The 23,113-nt window shown below is 43.7% G+C and overlaps 1 protein-coding gene and 1 pseudogene across 1 annotated transcript in view; one reads left to right on the top strand and one right to left on the bottom strand.

The window, feature by feature from the left end:
* The first annotated feature begins 4,875 nt into the window (after positions 1–4,875).
* Positions 4,876–6,011, top strand: Hnrnpa1-ps38 (heterogeneous nuclear ribonucleoprotein A1, pseudogene 38; annotated as a pseudogene).
* Positions 6,012–11,265: 5,254 nt separating this feature from the next.
* Ptger3 (prostaglandin E receptor 3) overlaps positions 11,266–23,113 on the bottom strand; it is a 144,982-nt gene continuing 133,134 nt past the window's right edge. The window contains exon 3 of the mRNA XM_039101754.2: positions 11,266–11,863. Within this exon, the coding sequence (XP_038957682.1) occupies positions 11,726–11,863 (138 nt within the window). The 3' untranslated portion in view covers positions 11,266–11,725. The remainder of the gene's footprint in view (positions 11,864–23,113) is intronic.

Genomic DNA, 23,113 nt, shown 5'->3' with positions numbered 1-23,113 from the left:
ATGCTTATCACCCTGTACAAAGCTTAAGTCCAAGTGGATCAAGGACCTCCACATCAAACCAGACACACTCAAACTAATAGAAGAAAAACTAGGGAAGCATCTGGAACACATGGGCACTGGAAAAAATTTCCTGAACAAAACACCAATGGCTCATGCTCTAAGATCAAGAATCGACAAATGGGATCTCATAAAACTGCAAAGCTTCTGTAAGGCAAAGGACACTGTGGTTAGGACAAAACGGCAACCAACAGATTGGGAAAAGATCTTTACCAATCCTACAACAGATAGAGGCCTTATATCCAAAATATACAAAGAACTCAAGAAGTTAGACCGCAGGGAAACAAATAACCCTATTAAAAAATGTGGTTCAGAGCTAAACAAAGAATTCACAGCTGAGGAATGCCGAATGGCTGAGAAACACCTAAAGAAATGTTCAACATCTTTAGTCATAAGGGAAATGCAAATCAAAACAACCCTGAGATTTCACCTCACACCAGTGCGGTTGGCTAAGATCAAAAACTCAGGTGACAGCAGATGCTGGCGAGGATGTGGAGAAAGAGGAACACTCCTCCATTGTTGGTGGGATTGCAGACTGGTAAAACCATTCTGGAAATCAGTCTGGAGGTTCCTCAGAAAATTGGACATTGAACTGCCTGAGGATCCAGCTATACCTCTCTTGGGCATATACCCAAAAGATGCCTCAACATATAAAAGAGACACGTGCTCCACTATGTTCATCGCAGCCTTATTTATAATAGCCAGAAAATGGAAAGAACCCAGATGCCCTTCAACAGAGGAATGGATACAGAAAATGTGGTACATCTACACAATGGAATATTACTCAGCTATCAAAAACAACGAGTTTATGAAATTCGTAGGCAAATGGTTGGAACTGGAAAATATCATCCTGAGTGAGCTAACCCAATCACAGAAAGACATACATGGTATGCACTCATTGATAAGTGGCTATTAGCCCAAATGCTTGAATTACCCTAGATCCCTAGAACAAACGAAACTCAAGACGGATGATCAAAATGTGAATGCTTCACTCCTTCTTTAAATGAGGAAAAAGAATACCCTTGGCAGGGAAGGGAGAGGCAAAGATTAAAACAGAGACTGAAGGAACACCCATTCAGAGCCTGCCCCACATGTGGCCCATACATATACAGCCACCCAATTAGACAAGATGGATGAAGCAAAGAAGTGCAGACCGACAGGAGCCGGATGTAGATCGCTCCTGAGAGACACAGCCAGAATACAGCAAATATAGAGGCGAATGCCAGCAGCAAACCACTGAACTGAGAATAGGTCCCCTATTGAAGGAATCAGAGAAAGAACTGGAAGAGCTTGAAGGGGCTCGAGACCCCAAAAGTACAACAATGCCAAGCAACCAGAGCTTCCAGGGACTAAGCCACTATCTAAAGACTATACATGGACTGACCCTGGACTCTGACCCCATAGGTAGCAATGAATATCCTAGTAAGAGCACCAGTGGAAGGGGAAGCCCTGGGTCCTGCTAAACTGAACCCCCAGTGAACTAATCTATGGGGGGAGGACGGCAATGGGGGGAGGGTTGGGAGGGGAACACCCATAAGGAAGGGGAGGGGGGAGGGGGATGTTTGCCCGGAAACCGGGAAAGGGAATAACACTCGAAATGTATATAAGAAATACTCAAGTTAATAAAAAAAAAAAGAAAAAAAAATAAAAAATAAAAAAATAAAAATAAAAAAATCTTTAAAAAAAAAGAAAAAATAGATATTACTTCATTCTAAGAACTGGTTTAACTTCTGTGGTGTTAATAAATCTTACAAGTACCATAGACATCTGCTGGACAAGATCTACAATCATCTAAAAGATTAACCTGAGAATGTACCAGGGAGTTCCTAAATTAGGTTATTTGAGATGAGACACCCACCTTAAGGAGGGCAGCACTACCCCATGGGTAGTGAGCACAAGCATTTATATTTCTCTTCTTTCTGACTGTGGATACAATATAGCCAACCCCAAAACTGCAAGAGACAAACACCACATTAACTTATTCTTGTAAGGTATTTTGTCTCCTAAACAATAAAAGTAATATATAGTCTTCATTATCACAATGTTAGGGATAAGAATACTGGAACGAAATACTCTGTTTTGGGGACTCTGTCTAGAAAAGGACATGTCTGGTATTTAAGTCTAGCTTTCCTGATTTCAAGCTAAGAACCATATTTCGCTGTTGCTGTTGACTCTGGAGAAGTTGACACTTGATCATTCTGTCTCATATACAAATATTGAGTTAATCTCTACAGCAGGGTTGAGCCAGGAGTGTGGTATATAGCAAGGGAACTCTTGTGTGTCTGTAGCTTGGACTTTACAGAAATGTAAGAAATCAATCCTAGCCAGTGGAGCCAGAGAACTGACATGTTTGTTTGAGCTTCACCGAGAGGCCAATCTCACTTCCTTCTGTCTGCTGTGAGGAGCACTGCTGTCAACTTCACACCATGAGGACAGAAGAGGTTCCCAGACACCTCCCCAGGCTCACCACATTGCACCCATTCTCCTTTGAATCTACTCATAAGTAAAAGTCTCTAATGACCATATTGTTCCTTAAGCTCTTTATTTTAGAGTATTTTTATATTTACAAGAGAGTTACTAATGCAATGTTGAAGCTTCTAGACCCTCCACCCACTATCCTCTAACTTTACAATATAACTATGGTACTAATGTTACAATATATCTATGGTAAGTTTATTGAAAGGAAGAGATTGATATCGACACAGTGTCTTAGTATCTACTGACTCCAGATTAGGTTCACACTTCACTTGCTTTTCTATCTTTCTTCTCTTCCAGGGTTTGTTTAGGAGCTTATGATACTCGGGAGAAAAAAAGGATAGTTTTCACTATTGAGTGGTAGTCATTGAAAAAAATGAACAACAGTTGAGAGATGGTTCAGTGGTTAGGAACACCGTCTGCTCTTGCCCAGGACCCAGGTTTAATTCTCAGCACCCACATGGTGGCTCACAAACACATGTAACCGAGGTTGTAGGGCATCGCCTACCTTCTTCTGGCCTCTGTGGGCATAGTACACATGTGGTACACTGAACTACATGCAGACAAAACACCTATACACACAATATAACAATAAAAGAAGAAAGGAAGGAAGGACAGGCCTCGTATATAATTTCTATTGAGGACAAAATTTATTGTGAAGTATAGACATTCTCAGGATCAAAATGGAGTGCTTATGCAAGCTAGCACCAAAAGCATACAGAGCTGAGAGTAATGAAGGGCTGTCATGCATCGCCTGACTGAAACTGTTCTAGATCAACAGAGAACCATCACAATGTTGAATAAAAGGCAGTAGTCCTGTCCAGTGGCTCTCTTCAGCCTTAGCCTGATACCATGCTTCTATAGGATTGCTGTTTCCAGAATGAGGCATCCCCCTTACACTGGTCTTTAAACATTTCTGAGCATCCACAAGAATACAAGCACAAGTAACTGTGATGCGCAGATGTCCGTGTCCCCCATCAGCGTTATCATCAGCATTAGTACTGTAACTTAAGCTGGCAGGCAAAATAGAGGCTCAGAATCCTATACACAGAGGAAATCCCCTGTGGTATCTCTAGGAAGAAAGAGGATAGGGAGAACTCATGAGTCAGCCTTCCTCACTGCCCTGTTTCCTCCTCCGTAGGGTGAAATTGAAGAGGTGAACATCTTCCATTGTGCAACGTGTCAGCTGCTCTCCAGGGACCTCCATGCCTGCAGTAGCTCTGGGTGAACCTGGTCCAGTTGCTCTCCTACAAAGACTGTGTGTATCAGTTTACCTCAGGGACTATAGAGCAGAACGGCTTTGTTGTAGGATGAACATGCCGATATCTAAAGGTCATAATTTGACCTCTGGGCTATTTGTTGTTCTAGTTGAATCACAGAGGCCTAATTAGCTGGTTACGCAGTGTGGAACTGAGGGCTTGCCAAGGCTGCCCTCACTCCCTGTTGGCTTTGTTTCTCAGCACAGAGGGTTACAATAAAGAGTTGTGTTAGGACTTTCTCTGCCATGAAAACCACAGAGAATTAATGGAGGAGGAAAGATTTATGTTGGCTGTAGAGGGTTCAGTCCAGGGTTATATGGGTATTGTTTTAGGCATGAAATGAGAAAATAAATTACTTCCAGGGGAACATATGGGGAAGAAGGACACTAAGCTCATGGTAGGCAGTTATGGAAGTGAGAGGGAGGCAAGGAGGGAGAGGGGGGGATGGGATGGGAGGGGCAGGGATCTAGCACAATGTATATAAGATGTATCTCTTTAGAGCTCACTTAACTTCCTTGAACTTGGTCTACTGCCTAATACAGACCATTAAATTATGAGTGTATCAAAGGAGTAACTCATTGATGGGACCAAGTCGTCTGTACATGAGACTTTAGGGGTAGTTTTATTTCAAAACCACAACAATTTTTGATATCTCTTTCTTCCCCACCTCTCTGATACAAGGTCTCTCTATGGCCTCAGGCTCACAGAGATTCATCTGCTTCCTCCATGCTGAGATCACAACTGTGCACCATGCCCAGTTTGAAATTTATTTCTTTTAAAAGGCATAATAATTACGAAAACTTTGGATCTTTACTATACAGGAAGACTATCTCAAAAACAAAAGAAAGAAGGAAAAAAGAGTAAAAGAAGACACTGTAAAGTTTTGCAAACACCATGTTAACTGTATAATTAAAATTTGCATCTACTCTAGTGACCTGTATGCATAGAAGTGCAGGCAGATAGATGTGTAGGGATTGGTATGCTCAAGACCCTCAAGACCTGGAAGACAAAGTTCTTAGCACAAAGGAGATGTATTTGCCCTAGAGGGACAAAGCAGGGATTAAGAGACAAAGACAGGCTCTCGGTCCCATATTGAACTCGAGTTGGAAGAGGCGAGTCCGGTCTCAAAATGGAGGGCCACGATTCAAAGGAACCAGAGCAGCTGAGGAAGCTGCTTATTGGTGGTCTGAGCTTTGAAACCACAGATGATAGCTTAAGAGAACATTTTGAGAAATGGGGCACACTTACAGACTGTGTGGTAATGAGAGATCCTCAAACAAAACGTTCCAGAGGCTTTGGTTTTGTGACCTACTCTTGTGTCGAAGAGGTGGATGCTGCAGTGTGTGCTCGTCCACACAAGGTTGATGGACGTGTGGTGGAACCAAAGAGAGCTGTTTCTAGAGAGGATTCTGTAAAGCCTGGTGCTCATTTAACAGTGAAGAAGATTTTTGTTGGTGGTATTAAAGAGGATACAGAAGAATATAATCTGAGAGACTACTTTGAAAAGTATGGCAAGATTGAAACCATAGAAGTTATGGAAGATAGTCAGAGTGGGAAAAAGAGAGGATTTGCTTTTGTAACTTTTGATGATCATGACACAGTTGATAAAATTGTTGATCAGAAATACCACATTATTAATGGGCATAATTGTGAAGTGAAAAAGGCCCTTTCTAAACAAGAGATGCAGTCTGCTGGATCACAGAGAGGTCGTGGAGGTGGATCTGGCAACTTTATGGGACGTGGAGGAAACTTTGGTGGTGGCGGAGGAAACTTTGGGTGTGGAGGAAACTTTGGTGGAGGAGGAGGCTATGGTGGTGGAGGTGGTGGCAGCAGAGGCAGTTATGGAGGTGGTGATGGTGGATATCATGGATTTGGAGGTGATGGTGGCAACTATGGTGCTGGTCCTGGTTACAGTAGTAGAGGAGGTTATGGAGGTGGTGGACCAGGATATGGAAACCAAGATGGTGGATATGGTGGTGGAGGAGGAGGATATGATGGTTGCAATGAAGGAGGAAATTTTGGTGGAGGTAACTATGGTGGTGGTGGGAACTATAATGACTTTGGAAATTATAGTGGACAGCAACAATCTAATTATGGACCCATGAAGGGGGGCAGTTTTGGTGGAAGAAGCCAGGCAGTCCCTGTGGTGGTGGTGGCTATGGATCTGGAGCTGGAAGTGGTGGATACGGCAGCAGAAGGTTTTAAAATAAAACAAACAAATGGCTACAGTTCTTAGCAGGAGAGAGAGTGAGGAGCTGTCAGGAAAGCTGCAGGTTACTTTGAGACAGTCGTTCCAAATGCATTAGAGGAACTGTAAAAATCTGCCACAGAAGGAACGATGATCCATAGTCAGAAAAGTTACTGCAGCTTAAACAGGAAGCCCTTCTTGTTCAGGACTGTCATAGCCACAGTTTGCAAAAGTGCAGTTATCGATTAATGCAATGTAGTGTCAATTAGATGTACATTCCTGAGGTCTTTTATCAGGTATATTGCCCTGCAAATTGTGGTAGTGGTACCAGGAATAAAAAATTAAGGAATTTTTAACTTTAAAAAAAAAGAGAGACAAAGACAGGAGATCAGAAGACAAGGGAGAAGGGGAAGGGAACAAGAGAGAGGGGGAAAGGACAATACACTTCCTCTGGGTAGAGAGGAGACAGACAAGGCTCATGGGCAAATAGGTGAGACAAAGGGGGCTTTTGATTGTTGGCTTCAATACTTTGATAGCTGGGCCTTGGTAGTCAACCTAGGGAGGAGGAAGTGACCAAATAAGGGAATAGACCTTGGGGGCTAGCATTAGTAATATGTCTTTAGGAAGACAGAGGTAATGGGGGAGAAAGACAAAGCCTACCAGAGCCATGTTTGCCATGCTCCTGCCACCAAGGGTCTCTAAGGTATACACACACACACACACACACACACACACACACACACACACACACACACATGCTTGTGCCTGTTCAGTTATTGCTACATGACAATATATTGCTTATTGGTGGCCCACATTACGTGCTAGTAACTCCATAGAATGTATAATACTTAATGATATTTGTGCAACATTCATGATGTTTGTACAATGGAAAATCCAGTAGTGCACCTGAGTGTGTCCAACCAGCCCCCACACCTTGCTCCAGACATTTGTATGTACATGGGCCCTAATTGCATGTGGAGGAGTGTCTAGGGGAGGGACTTGAACATATACGCTACGGAGGTTGGCTCAGGCCATAGGAAGCTGACACTTACGCCCTTTCGTCGGGCAGCTCCACCTGAGTCTGTTTTTTGTGGAGTCCTGGCATGAAGCTCTTGGTGGGACGTTCCCATTTCCAATGGTGGGCTGCGACTTCAGACTGAAGACTGAAACATGACAGCCCAGTGGGGGAAGGGTTTGACCTCTGGACTAAGAGTAAGGCATGTCACGCTGCCAACTCACCTGCTCTGTCCAGCATGTCTGAGCTCTGGGGGCACGTCAACTTTATACTCTGTCGTTGCGGTAAATTAAAAAAGTGGAGAACTGGTTCCCGCATGCTCTCACTTGGTGTGGGCCCATGGGAGCAGCGCGCTCCAGCTGTTTCTCTGCCAGCTGCTTTCACACACTGTCCCCTTGGCAGGTAAAATAAAAGTTCCAGAAACTTGCAATTTAGCAATTAGATTTCTATGTTAAATACTCAATCCACCATACATCCACCCAATAAATTCACTGCCAATTAATAAAGATAGAAATCGCCCACATTGGCAAGATAAAATTGACTCAGACCACCTGGATCGGAATCATCTCCATCTTGATTCTTCTCTCCCTCCTAGACTTTTCCCCATCTACCCTTCCTTCTCATCCAATGATAGGCTTCACCTTATCCTGGACCTGCCTTGCTGCATAATGACATCATCCTACACTCTTACACTCTGTCCTCTGTGCTAGCCAGATTTTCTGATTTTACCTCTGATTTTCTGAGGGAGGAAGAATAGCTTCCTGATGCATCATCAGTATGGAGGTGGGGCTGTTAATCATCCCAGCTTCCCTGGGACCTGGCAAGAGCTACCATAAAAAGGAGTAATTTGAGTTTTATAAGAAAAACATGTCCCATCACTCTGCCCTGTGGTGGCCTTTGAGTCTTTCAGCCCTGCACATTTGCTGGCAGAGCCTGTGGGATATCCCCTTGTCTTGATTTATACTGTTCAGAATTTCCAACACCAACAGCTTTAAGGTTAGGCTATTTCTCTCTCCCCTTTCTTAAACAAACAAAAGTTAGTCCAACTCAGTAATCTTAAAATCCACAAATAACTCACAGTTTCAAAGTAAACCCTAATCCATGAAACTTCAACCAGGATTTGCTTAAAATTATGTGAGTACATTTGAATATTATACAGAACTCAGAAAGATATGTACAAATTTGTTTGAGAACTATAGTTTCCTCCAGGCTGGGGCTTGCCAAGAGAGTCCTGGGCTGGTGAGAGCACTTCTTCCTCTTTGTCTTGACCTAGCCTTCAATTCCTTCCTAACCTTAGGCAGGCGTTTTGGATGAGAACATTAGTTCTGAGGAGCTGTGATGTGTTCATTAGACTGGAGTAGAACAGATAGCATTGTACAACCGGAGCCTGCATCTAAAGTAAATCAGACCCGACGGGCTCCTTGTTTTAATTGTTGTACCTGTGTTCAGTTTCTGAAGTCACCTGGTGGCAGGCCCAGGGTTCCTCCTTCCTTACTGCTATGTCCTCACCTCCCTTAGATAACCATGAGGGAGAAAGCAGAATATTTCTTTTTAAAGAAAGCATTTAACTGGAGCTGGCTTGCAGTTTCAAAGGTTTAGTCCATTCATCATGATGGGAAGCATGATAGCACTCAGATAGACATGGTGTTGGAGAGGAAGCTGAGAGTTCTACATCTGGATCTATAGCCAGTATGAAGAGGGAAAGCCACTGGGCCTGGCTTGGGCTCTTTGAAACCTCAAAGCCCACCCACCCACAGTGGCACACGGGAAAGCAGAATATTGAATGGGGACAGGTGCCAGGGGTCCATTTATAATCTATTAGCACAGGAAATTTTAACCAGGATCCATAATCTTCTAAGTGAAGCAAAATGAACATTAGGACCCATTCCCTACAAAACAAATCATGCTAGATTTGAGTAAAAACCTACACAAAGATTCTAGGAATAAGGGAAACATCAGCTCAATTGAATCCTTTGCCACTCACAACTTGATACACTAAAGAACCTTAAAGGACAGGCTCATTTTAATGGTAAAATTACTTGTCGATGGCCCAGGGTCGAGGCGCTTTTGGGCAGGCCTAATACCCTGAGTTTGATACCCAGATCTCACAAGTTGTCAGGTGAGAGCTCTCAGGAGAGAGTTGTCTTCTGACCTTTACTCCCTTGCCACCACATGCAAGGACCTGAATGCACACACAAACACACTGAATACAGAAATAGCTTTAAATTGGCTCTTTTCTGTTTTATCTCAGAATGTCCTCCAGCATCACCTACTTATGGATGGAGAACACATTGTCCAATGTTTACAAACCTTTTAACGTGCTCTGCAAGGTTACTGAGTCTGACCAGGTGTCCTTGAAAGATCCTGTAACATTAACCATCCAGTGCAGTTCTTTCTCTGGCACATGCATGTCGTAAGGGTCAGGTGGTACCAGCATCACATCGATTAGTCCATTAAGTACATGCACCAGACTTGAGCGGTCGTTATAAACAAGGGATAGAACAGGTCCAGAGAGGGAAGAGGGTAAGAACACAGGCAAAGCAGGAAAAGCTCTGGCTGAGCTTTAATACACACAATATTAAATACACAGACCATGCCTGATAGAGAGGTTTCTCCAAAGCCGGGTCATGCAGCTCTTTGGTATGTCAAGGCTTCAGAAGTGGAGGGGTTGCATTAAGAAACGGTAATGGTGGTTATGGAATGAGGGGTGGTTAGAGATGCGAGTTTGGGAAAATGTAACATCTCATGCAGTATGCTACTTGATTCTCAGGCTATAAGGTCTGAGCTGCAGGGGGAGAGAAAGTTATTAAGCTAGGCATGAATCTAGAGATAGAGGAAAGAGAGACAGAGGAAGAGGCCAAGGTGAGGGGAGGGAAATAATTGGGCCACTAGAGATAGAGACACAGTAGACTAGAGAGTAGGGAGAGTTAGAGAAAGAGAGAAGATTCATGCAAAGATAGATGAGGGAGGAAGAAGAAACCCAGGCAGACGGACAGGAACCAGCACAGGGTGGATTTGGCTTTTCAATCCTGCTCATTTTTGTGAAATGGAAATTACTTTCCTAATCAACGGAGGATTGAAGAAGCCTATCATAATTTCTACAAATTATGGGATATCTTTATTGCTGTTAAAAATCAACACAGCGTTTATATGAAACTTCAAGAAGAAAAGGCAGCAAATTATAAGTACAATTCAAGTGCTGTGGACTTAAAACGTCAGTAAATGAACAAACAGTCACATACTGTCCTGGTTTTCCCCATTGTTAGCTTGATGCAGGTTAGAGTTATATGGGAAGAACCTCAAATGAGAAAACGCCTCTAGAAGGTTGCTCATAAGGAAGTCTGCAGAATATTTTCTTGATTAATTATTGTGTGTGAATGGATCCAGCTTCCTGCAGAGTAACTTTAATTTTTATTTCTTCCTAATTTTAATGATAGTTCTTAAATTCTTTAACCTCCCTTGTAACTCACCACCCACCAGTGGAAAAGAAAGGAAATGTGGGTGGGGAAGTGAAGTTTAGAAAGGCTCTTTGGAGCAACTCCCATCTGAGCTGTCTGGTAGTCGGCAGTTCAGTTCACAGGTTGGCAGGCAGTGGCAGCTCAATTCACTGACAAACACTTCACAGATACACCAGCAGTCTAGTTTGGTAGAGTAGGGATAGCAACACTGGTGGAGTAACCCAGCAGAGACAGCCAGGCCTCAGCCTCAACTCCAATCAGGAGGGACCAGCAGGAACGCCAAGAGAAGTTCTCAGCTGTGCCTCTCAGGGAAGTGAAGACCAGGGAAGACTCAAGACCCACAAACCTTGCACAGCTAGCTGTACCAGCAAGTCAAGCTCTGTCTCTGATACTCCACTGAGTCCTATTTATACCCTCCAAACATCATGTGTCCTCCATGTACCATGCTTCAGCACAAGTCGTGCCTCACCATGTGCGTCCAATCAGCCCAATCCGCGGAGCCCGGAAAAAATGGAGCTCAAATACGAAATGTAACGCAAGCCAGTACATGTGTGTCAGTAGCCAAGACTCCTTCATCAGGTGTTCAGGTGTCCTTTCACAAGCTTGCTCTAGCAGAACATCCTCTCTCCTGTGTCTGCTTCAGTGAAACATCCCTGAGTCTGCCTTAGTCTTTTACCTGCTTCCACTTCAGGAAAACACTCCATGTGTTTGCCCCAGCAAAACACCATCCAACACAACTGACTCTTTTTTTTTTTTTCAATTGTTTAATTTCAGATGTTTATTTCTTTTTTTTTTCTTTCTTTTTTTTTTATTAACTTGAGTATTTCTTATATACATTTCGAGTGTTATTCCCTTTCCCGGTTTCCGGGCAAACATCCCCCTCCCCCCTCCCCTTCCTTATGGGTGTTCCCCTCCCAACCCTCCCCCCATTGCCGCCCTCCCCCCATAGACTAGTTCACTGGGGGTTCAGTTTTAGCAGGACCCAGGGCAGTGGTCCTGAGGGTATAAGGAGCAGGCTGAACAAGCAATGGGGAACAAGGCAGTAAGCAACACTCCTCTGTGGCCTCTGCAACGGCTCCTGTTTACAGGTTCCTGCCTAGAATTCTTGTCCTGGCTTGCCTCAGTGATGGAGTGGAGTGTGTTCCGAGCGACACAGATGAATCAAACCCATTTCTCCTCACATTACTTTTGGTTGTGCTGTTCTATCACAACACAGAAAACCGACTAATATGCATATACGTGTAGGGAAAGTAGAAAGCTGGCAGGCCAACAACTACGGAGGAGGGAAGGAGAGGCGGGGGTGGGGGGTGGGGTGGTTTTCTTTTTTCTTTTCCTTCAGGTAGAGTAGAAGAACTTCAATCAATGTGGTCTTGACAACAAAGTAAGTTTTTTTATTCCTCACAAGTTCGTCCTGAAAAATAAGACAAGCAGAACAGTGATTAAGACATCGACTGAAGTCACATAAAAAAACAAACAAACAAACAAACAAACAAAACAAAATCAGAAAGAACTCTTTACATGTTTAAGATTATGGTCATGGTGTTTAACTACCTAGAACAGAAGAATAAAGTTAAACTGAATTATAGAATGTGGAGAAATGAATGGCAGTATCTATGGAACTCATAAGCCCAGGAGACAAAAATATTACAATAGATATGCATTGTTACTCTAGGTGGGAACCACAGAGATATTTCTGAGAAGGCCCAGAAGAGAGAGTCCTCTACAGATGCAGAGATGTGGAAAAGCCTGCATGCAGATCTGAAAAGAGCAAATATTGTAAACAAGCTTCAACTTATAAGTTGATGGCAATACAGTTAAACCACAAGCTAATTCTCATTTAATATTAAATTATCATTAAAAAATAGTAAATAAGAAAGTGTAAGATATGTATCATTCTATAGGTAATCTAGCCAGACCTCTGTAGACAATGGACATGGGGAACAGGACCCTTGTTTAATTTTCCTTTCTGAAGCATCTTGGTTAAGTGTAGAAGTTCTCTCAAGGGTGGGAAGTGAATCTAACAGTGTTTTGTGGCCTTGGTTAGTTTTTCCATTCATCAAGAGAAAAAGAAGTAAGTCTGAAATCCACAGAAACGGTGGATTCACTCCTAAAATTTCTATTTCAGTTGCTTATTTTCATACTTGAGCTAGTGGGAAAATGTTTGCTTTCCTGGACTTCAATAGCACATAGCACATAAAATAGGTGCTGTACAACACACACTCTTGGTGCCTTGAGGAAGATCCTATCTGCTATGTTGTTAAAAATCTGTTCAAACTCATCAAGTCAATGGTCAAGAAGAGCTGTGTTTATCTATCTATCTATCTATCTATCTATCTATCTATCTATCTATCTATCTATCTATCTATCTATCTATCTATCCATCCATCCATCCACCCACCCACCCACCCACCCACCCACCCACCCACCCACCCACCCACCCATCTATCTATCTATCTATCTATCTATCTATCTATCTATCTATCTATCTATCTATCTGTTTGTTTTTACACTCCAGATTTTATTCCCCTTCCGGTCCACCCCACTCCGAGAGTTCCACATCCCAGTCCCACATTTCCCCCACCCCCATCCCCCCACCTCCCGTTTCCACATGGATGTCCCCACCCCACCCACCCCACTAGACCTCCAAACTTCCTGGGGCCTCCCATGGAAGAGGGTTAGGTGCATCTTCTCTGACTGAGCTCAGACCCGGGAATCCTCTGCTGTATATGTGTTGGAGGCCTCATCTCAGCTGCTGTATGCTGCCTGGTTGGTGGTTCAGTGTCTGAGAAATCTCAGGGGTCCAGGTTAATTGAGACTGCTGGTCCCCCTACAGGGTTGCCCTCCTCCTTAGCTTCCTCCAGCTTTTCCCTAATTCAACCAGAGGGGTCAGCAGCTTCTGTTCATTGGTTGGGTATACATATCTGCATCTGACTCTTTCAGCTGCTTGTTGGGTCTTTTGGAGGGCAGTCCTGGTAAGTCCCTTTTTGTGAGCACACCATAGGCTCGGTAGTGGTGCCAGGTCTTGGGGTGGATGCCACTTGAGCTGGATGCCACTTTGGGCCTGTCGCTGGATCTTCTTTTCCTCAGGTTCCTCTCCATTTTCATCCCTGCATTTCTTTCAGAGAGGAAGAATTATGGGTCAGAGGTTTGGCTGTGGGACAGCAAACCCATTCCTCACTTGATGCCTTGTCTTTTTGCCGGAGGTGGGTTCAATAAGTTCTCTCTCCCCGTGTAGGGCCTTTTGTCTACGGTTCTCCCCTTTGAGTCCTGAGAGTCTCTCACTTCCCAGGTCTCTGGTACTTTCTAGAGGGTCTTTCCAACCTCCTTCCTTCTGAGGTTGCCTGTTTCCATTCTTTCTGCTGGCCCTCAGAGCTTCAGTCCTTTTCCCCACCCAATAACTGATCATGTTCCCCTTTCCCCCAACCACTACCCATCCCTCCCTGCTTCCCTCCTGACTTGTGGTTACTTTCTTCTTCCTCCCAAGTGGGATCCTCACTTGGGCCCTTCAGCTTCTTGAACTTTTTGAGTTCTGTGGACTGTATCTTGGGTATTCTGTACTTTTTTTGTTGTTTGTTTGTTTGTTTGTTTGTTTGTTTGTTTTGGCTAATGCCCACTTGTTTGTGAAAATATACCATGCATGTCCTTTTACCTCTAGTTCCATCTATTTGCCTGTAGAACTCAGAATGTCCTTGTTCTTAATAGCTGAGTAGTATTCCATTGTGTAAATGATCCACATTTTCTGTATCCATTCTTCTGTCATGGGACATCTGGGTTGTTTCTAGCTTCTGGCTATCACAAATAAGGCTGCTATGAACATAGTAGAACATGTGTCCCTGTGGCATGGTGGGGCATTTTTTGGTTATATTCCCAAGAGTGGTATTTCTGGATCTTTAGGTAGGTCTATTTCCAATTTTCTGAGGAACCTTCAAATTGATTTCCAGAGTGGTTGTACCAGTTTGCAATCCCACCAGCAATGGAGGAGTGTTCCTCTTTCTCCACATGCTTGCCAACATGTGTTGTCACCTGAGATTTTGATCTTAGCCATTCTGACTGGTGTGAGGTGGAATCTCAGGTTTTGATTTGCATTTCTATGATCACCAAGGACTTTGATTGTTTCTTCAGGTGCTTCTCAGCCATTGGAGATTCCTCTATTTCCAATTCTCTGTTCTGGCTTTGAACTCTGGCATTAGTTTTAGCTACCCAGTTCAGAGTGTTACCAGAGGAGTGAGGTCAAACACCATGCCCTGGTAGGTCTAAAATGCTAGGCTCAGCTGCCTCCTCAATACATCAATTCAAGAGACAACTAATAGTGAAAAGCTGGGAAAAGAGATTAATTCAATGGTCTCATTCAGAAGAGAAACTGGAAAAGAAATCTAGTAACCACACCTTCCCAAGTGCATCATGGGAAGGGCCCCATCATGAGGTCTGTATTTAAATAGAGGGTAAGAAGTGTGCATAACTTAACAGTTGGGGCAAAGACGTAGCTCCTTCTGTCTTTGTCTCTGTTCTCATGTCTCTTCTGCAAAGTGTTCTGACAAGTTATCAGAATTGTGTGACATCTCTTTCTGGTAGGCAAGTACCCCCTCTGGCTGACACCAGGCTCCCAGCATGAGATTTCTGGGGAAATACCAATTTCCGAGGTTCATCATCTTAATAGTCTTAATAGCCAAAAGAAGAGGCACCAGGAGTCCCTTCCTCTTGCCTGGAAGGTTGTAATTGTTTCCATCTCTGTGAAATGATCAGTGGAAGCAAACCACAGTGGACCTTCAGTGCCTGAACATCACAGCTGCTCTTTCCCTTTCGATGAGGATGGTTTTCGTTCATTTCATTGTATATCACCCTCAGGAAGAACATAGAGAGAGGGAAAAAACACAAAATGAAATCCAGTCCCTAAGGTAACCAGTACTTCTAATTGATATAGTATCATGTTGTACTCTGAAAACTTATCACTGTGGTTTCAATTCTTCTGCTATTAGTAAAGACTTGAACCTTAATCAATGCCCAGCACAGTGAAAGCTGTGAAGGGTCTCTGTACAACAGAGCTGTGGAGTTGAGAATGTTTGCCAGAGACTTGGGAAAACTTAGGTAAGCTGTTCTAAGCTGGTATCTCTTATGCTCATAGGTAATTAGAGGCAAAAGAATATGTTATGTGAGATAGTTGTGACAATTAGGACTACATTACTGCCAGATAGGTTGGTATTCTGTACCTAATTGGATCCAAGTGGCCAGACCCTGGCAACTACGGTTGCTCAAGTGTCAAGCAGGGTGGTACCTGTTTCAGCTACCCAATACAGCTCTTTGCAGAACAAAACAGCAACAGAATTACTCCAAACTCTTGCAGGAAGAATTAATGTTCACTGAAGTTCTAGTGAAGTTTTGAAATCACTGGATTATTTGTTTTTCTCACGTGAATGCTTTTGCGTAAGTCGAAACTTTGATAACTATCAACTGGATAGCAAACACAGAGAGGTGTTACACACAGCAGATGTTGAGACTTTGTATTTTCAGCTTTTTCTACTTACTCACGTGATGGGAACAAGAACCTGCTGCCTTCCAGTAGCCCTGAGAGCAGAGAGGGCTGACTCTGCAGGCCTTGGCCGAGAGAGAGAGAGAGAGAGAGAGAGAGAGAGAGAGAGAGAGAGAGAGAACGAAACAGAGACAGAGACACACAGAGAGAGACAGAGGCAGAGAGACAGAGAGAAACAGAGACAGAGACACAGAGATAGGGACAGAGAGAGAGTGAGACAGAGAGATCTGTAAGACAGACCCACCCTCACACTGAACTTCAACCTTGGCTCCTGACATTCATAGATCGCCAGTCAGAAAGTGAATGGTGAGCCAAGTGAACTATGCAATGTCACCCTTCTAAACTAGGCAGCATGACCATAAATTTGGTCAGCTTTTTAAATGAGAGCTGGAGGAATTATCTACGTATTTCCACATTCCATTCCATGTCCTGGAGGACATGGCTTGTCACTTGCTGTTAGTTTTCTGCAATTTCTTTTTGATGGCTTCTTCACCTATGTGTCTTACAATTCCTTGGCTTTGTTTTCATCAGTGTTGTGAAGTTTCATATCTCTTGCAAGTTGTACAATTTTAATTGACACAGTGTTTCGTTGGCACTGGAGGCCCATTCAATAAAAGCTATTTCCTCCTGGTGGAAAGAAATCTACCTCTGAGTGGAGACAGTGGTGTTCCATAAAGATTAATCCCATTGGGCAGGTCAGTCACCTGACCAAGGATAGGAGGAACAATTATCCCTTTAGATAAATGTCCCAGTGAAGGCTTCTATTGCTGTGATGAAACTCCATGACCAAAAGCAAGTTGGGGTTAAGGTTAGGGTTCGATTTACACATCCATGTTGCAATCCATCACTGAAGGAAGTCAATACAAGAACACGAACAGGACAAAAACCTGGAGGTAGAAGATTTTCTCATCATGGCTTCCTTAGCCTTCTTTCTTTTAGATCCCAGAACCAACTGCCCTGGCATGGCACCACCCACAAAGGCTGGGCCCTTCCCCATCAATCACTAATTAAGAAAATGTCCTACAGCCAGATGTTCTGTGGGTGTTTTCTTCATTGTAGGACCCTCCTTTCTGATAACTTAAGCTCGTGTCAAGTTGACATAAAACTGGCCAGAACAGAAATTTTGCCCCTGCAAGTCATTCCAGAGCCTTCCTCGGATTCTGTTAGGTCTGTCCCCCTTTCCAACTCAAAAAAGGATGATTAACCCTTTAAAAATTACATATTTTTCTATTTTTCAGATTAAGATGTAATTACATTATTCCCCTTCCTCTAACTGCTTCCCTTAACGCCTTTTTCTTTTTTCTTTAATTGTTGATATATGTATATATCACATAAATTCCTAAATATATAAAATATAACCTGCTTAGTTTATATAACTTTACTCGTGTATATGTGATTTCATGGCTGACCACTTGGAATTAGATAACCAGTTGGTTATATTTTTCTGGGAGACCATTTCTCCTGCTCTCAACATTCCTTAGTTGGTTGTGGCTCTTTGTGTAGGGTTGAGGCCCTGTGAGCTTTCTCCAGTTCACATGAGCATGTCTGTTATCTGTTGTGTCTGCCTTGCTCAGGTCCTGTTTAGGCAGCCATGTTGATGATCCTATATACATAGCTGTAGCTTCTAGGAGATGTAATCTCACAGCACACCTCCTGCTCCTCTGACTCTTACAGTCTGTAAGCTCTCTTCTGCTACAGTTCCTGAGCCTCTTTTGTTGTCTTTTGTGCCTTTGTTTAAGACACTGGCCAGAGGGGTTGGGGATTTAGCTCAGTGGTAGAGCGCTTGCCTAGGAAGCACAAGGCCCTGGGTTCGGTCCCCAGCTCCGAAAAAAAAAAAAAAAAAAAAAAAAAAAGACACTGGCCAGATGTTTTATCTGGTGCTCTGGGTTACTCCACTCTTTCTCTAAAGCTCCCTCCCTCCCTCCAAGCCATTCAAGTCAATTGTTTGCCGTCTGCTGCTGTGGATGTCCAGGCCTAACTCAGAAACCGAGGTTTTCTCTCCTTCTCTCCATCCTCCTTCTCCAGGCAGCTGCTGAGATTTACGGTCCCCTTGCTCTGTTTTGTTTTGTTTCTTTTATTCTTATTCTGAAATCTCAAGCCGAAGATGCAAAATTTAAAATGAAAGTAATATCGAAACATTCCACTTGAACTCTCTATAGAAGATGTAAAACAAGTTTGAAGCCTGGATCCCTTGGGGAGTCGTTTTTATAAAGATTCACTCTTCCCTTGTATAATTTTAAAGCCAATCTAACCACAAAGGTCACTTACTACATCCAGGGGTGGTAGCTTCCCCTGCTTGTCATGGATTTACTTGCTAATGGAAGTTTTTTTTTTTTTCTCTCTCACAGCTGGAATACTTTCCCTCATCCATCTTTGCTCAGTGTGTGATCTGGTTCAGCTCAAGACAGTAACTTCAGAATACTGATAGCACTGCATAAGGGAAGTGTTACACCATCTGCAGATGAGGAAGCTCAGCCGATTGTCTCCATGTGCCCCAGGGTCACACACCGGCTCACACAGAACCTCACCTTGCTCTCGTGATAGAATTCAAGTGAGGCAGAGAATTCGACCGCCAAAAATAGAACCAAAACAAAATCCAAAGCACGGGTTCCACCCTAGCCAGCTGCCTTCGAGAACCACAGGTCCTCGCAAATTGTTTTAGGCTAATGGGGGCTGTGTTTACAGCTGAGTGGCAAGATCTACTACTGAGTTGTGAAATCATCTTGGTGGATAGCAACACACTTGTTTTGAAAATAGCTTGGGAAAGACTAGAATAAAGGACGATAAAAAAAAGTTGAAGCACCTCATACCTAGAACAAATGAACATTGGGATCATCACGCATAGCCAGGACAGAGATGAGAGGTCTTTGTGGTAACAGTAACAGCCCCAGTCAATGGTGAGCAAATGAGTGAGTGAGTGTGTGTGTGTGTGTGTGTGTGTGTGTGTGTGTGTGTGAAGAAGCTCACAATTGCTGTGTGTGCTCAGCACACAGAGAGGTGACATAAGAGGTGAAGCTGGACCCTGACCAGGAGTTGTACTGAGTTATGAGTAACAACATTCTTCTGCAGACAGTGAACCACAATAGGCTCTTGCTCTCAGAGGTGTCATGACAGGACATCTGAGAGTTGTGCAGAAGGCTCATCCCAGCAGTAAGCAGACAGCAGTTGCAGCGGACAAGGAACAAGGCCTGTGTACACCTGCTTTCTTCTGCTCCAGGACTTAGCACATGTGGCGCATGCTGCCTACGTCTCTCATAGCTTCTGTGACAGTGCTCTGGCCCTGAGCTTCTCATTTCCCATATATCAGCAAAATTTCTTGACACCCCCCCCAAGGTCCCTAAATTGAGTATCATGCTCATGACAATATAATTAATGTGCTTTTAGTCAATGTTTGCGTCCTGCAGAAGGAATGTGTGCTGTTCGTGGGAGCATCTCACAGTTCAGCCTGTCTCACACCCTGCTGTTTAATATGTGAAGGGTTAGTGACACCACGGAAGGAGAACTTCAGCACAAAGGATCTTAGAAAGGGAAGCCAGAGGGACTCGGGGTTTTTCCAAGCAAAGAGCAACAAAATAAATATCAAACCATTCTTCCTTTAAATACACATTATTCCACATGTGCTCTGGGGCCAGGGACTGTTCTGGACCTGGGAAACTGACACACCTAAGACATGGTGTCCTAACAGGACATGGCTGGCAACTGGAGTAATTTTTAGAGATAACATTTCCTCCTGCTCACAGCACTTTATATACATTACTTTATATACATTACTCTGATAACTTTATGAGGCAGTCAGGAGCTGTTATTGCTGTTCTATAAGTAATAAAACTTAAGCTACACAGAGTAAGTACCTTGCTTGAGCACCACTGTATGTGACAGAGCTGGGGTTTGGTCTTTAATGCATCGCATCGGATCCTGCCTGAGACTGGGACACAGGTAGGAAACAAACCCCCAAGAAATAACACAGTTCAGCTGTGCACGCACCACCTACAACTGACACAGAGATGACTGTCTGTCCACAGGGGCAAGTCCTAGTAGGAGTCCAGAGGAGATGATCAGGGAAGGAGCCTCAGGAGAGCCATGTATAATGGAACACTAAAGGAGATACTGTGCATTGCCTTATGCGAAGAGCGCTGATGGGCATCCCAGGGGTCAGGCTCTCAAGGCAGGAGAATAAACTGTACTCTGGGAATGTGGTAATGCAATAGGTTTGGGGTCTCTGGAGAATACTTGAAGTCAGAGAGTTAGAGGATATACAGGAAGCTCCCGGACAGATCATCAGCAGACAGTTGTCTGCCATTTTATGGGTTCAAGTCTTGAGCCTGAAGGTTAGAGAGACATGATGCACCATAAGTAAGAGGGAGCTGAGACAGCATCCAAGATTAGATCTCTGTTTAGTACCAAGGACAGAATGGACAGGGATGGGCAAAGGAGAGAAGGGAGAGGAGAAATCTGAAGCCAGCAGCTATCACCAGGAGAGCATGAGGCAGTAATTGTGGGCACTGAAGCCAAGGACTTAATAACACTGTAATTCGGAGAAGTGCTGGGTATAGGATGAAGTAGGAGTCAAGTTTAGGATATTTTCAAGCTTCTTGACTTAAAAACAGGGCCACTAGATGGGTAAACTTTGGTTCGAGCATACTTTATGAAGGATATGCTAATTTTTTTGGTATAAAGTCATATGCTTCATTATGTGGGGTGCCTAGTAAAAGCTTGAACCACACAAACGCTAGAGAAAGCCACGGATGTGAAAGAAGTCACCAGCAAGAGGAGAAAACCAAGGTCCCACTGAAGGGCTGAGCACACACAGGGCTTTGGGGTGACAGTGTAGCTATCAAATCAGGCAGTGGGGGCACAGCTCTTCGTAGCTTTCTGCCTGAACCTGTCTTAATATAAGCCTCTCGAAGGAACCAGGCCCATATTGCTTACTGCAGGTTTGAGCTATACAAGAAGCTCACCAGGCGTTCCCTGGCCTAAATACCTTGGGAAGTGGTTCGGATTGTGTAGATTCCCTCAGAAAAAGCCACTGAAGACCTATTGATTCTATTCCAACTGCTGATGCTTCTTGCTTAGCCCATTTACTCCGGGAGGTCTTTTCTGTCATCAACTCTGCGCCAAATCGGCACCAGCCCTCCTCCCAGAATAAATTAACCACGATTGTATGCAAGCTCTTGCTGCATAAACCACACAAATGACATGTTCACATCAGTGTCTCACGGGAGGAGGAAACTGCGCAATTCCAGAAAAGATCTTGCTGATCTGTGAATGAGGGCTCAGCTATCCCAGAAAACCCGGGTTTGGAATTAAGGGCTGAGGGATTGGAAGGCTTGTGTTGACACATAGGCCACTAGAGGGCGCTGGGAGCCCAGTCAGTCTGGAAGCTGTTATAGCAAGAACACAAGGTTAAAGATGTTTGAGATTAAAGCCGAACGTGACCCCGAACCTCCATATTTCCTTCAGACAGAAGACAAAGTGGGTGTTTTTATTTCCGGCTTAACTTCTTGGTTGTGAATGCATTGCTGGATTTCAAATGACCATCTGCCCCATCTCTAACTTGCAGTATATGCTCACCTCCTCAGAGACTGGTCCACAAGCAACCTTGACTGAGGTGGTTTAGAAAGGCTCTCTGCAGTCACCCCACCCACCTTTGTCAAGGCACGGTGACCACTAAGTTGGTCATATGCATTCGTTTTTGTTTTTGTTTTTTTTTCTCTCCATAAGAGACACCTTTCCTGAGACCAGCTCTAAGGATTGTAGGGACGAGTCAATTCTGTGGTGGAGTGCTCATTGTGGTTTCGAGTACTTTTTAAGTCTGTGTCTTTTTAAGTTCACGGTTCCAGACCGACAAAATGTGAGATACGTGTACATTCTTAGTAAATAACTGACTTAATGTTTCTGTGCCCATTCAGTCAGCCCACCTAGGAAAGATACAGAGAATTCTGAATACTCTATTTCAAATAGGATGCAACATGGCGGTGGGGGCAGGAGGGGTGTCCATCCAATAGATTGAGTCAATGGTAAAAATTCATGCAGGAACTGCCACCGATAGAAAATAGAAGGGACCACAGAAATGGTGAGATTTTGAGCCATAGCTGTTCTCTAGTAATGCAGGAAAGTAGACATCCTAGTGGCTATCTGAGAGATACCTTCTAGGTCAGATTGAGGGTCTCTGGTGGCCACAGAGAGAGTTTAAATGCAAATGTCTACCTGAGCCTGGCAGAGATGGGAGAGAGATAGGAAGGCAAAAGGTCAGATTACCAAGGTCTTGATATGGCTCTGCACCTGGAGCCACATGACTAGAAACAGCTTCTCCATTAAATCACCAGGCGGTATCACTGATTTCTAATGTGCTATTTCAGCGTATCAAATATCCTGGTGCATTCTCCCCTCTCCCACATTCTGTTAGAGAAGTGTTCACGTCTTGTGAATGTCCTCCAGGTCACCAGCCTGTTTGTCAATAGTTTCAGTCACTGGGGGATTGCAAGTTCTCTTTAGCCTGAAGTGCAGTCATGTTTAAGGCAAGGAGGGGAAAGAAGAGGAGAAAGGCGACATTATAATCCTATTGATCTGTTAGGGGCCTGAATGGTTTCTCCACTCCTCTTGACCATGGGCACGCACAGTAGGATGCAGTTGGTGATTGTGCTCTCAGGGATTTCTTTCTGCAAAGGCTGGTGATTTTTTTTTTGTTTGTTTTTTGGAGAATTATCAATGCCTTATTATTTTGCTGATAGTGCACATGACAGACAGTATTTCCAATTCTGCAACTGTTACCCAAATATTTTGTGTCAGAATTTTGTCACACTTCTAATAAACTCGTTTTCAAACTGAGTAAAATTTATGATAATTACTGACTGCTTACTGTGTTCTGGGGACTAAACCGTGCCCATGCAATCTTTACTTCTAACAATTCTGGTAGATTAAATTCCACTTCCATCTATATCATAACACACACACACACACACACACACACACACACACACACACGCGCGCGCGCGCGCGCGCGCGCACATGAAGCTAACTGAGGTGTTTTTGTGTCTGGTGTTATAGCTATACTCCAGACAGTGTAGTACTCTTTTCTGATCACATCTATGAGGAAGAAAACACAAAATGAACTTCGGTTTATAAGTTAGCAGT

The sequence above is a fragment of the Rattus norvegicus genome, chromosome 2, assembly GCF_036323735.1.
Source record: "Rattus norvegicus strain BN/NHsdMcwi chromosome 2, GRCr8, whole genome shotgun sequence".
Lineage (NCBI taxonomy): Eukaryota > Metazoa > Chordata > Mammalia > Rodentia > Muridae > Rattus > Rattus norvegicus.
This window is presented reverse-complemented; position numbering and strand designations above follow the sequence as displayed.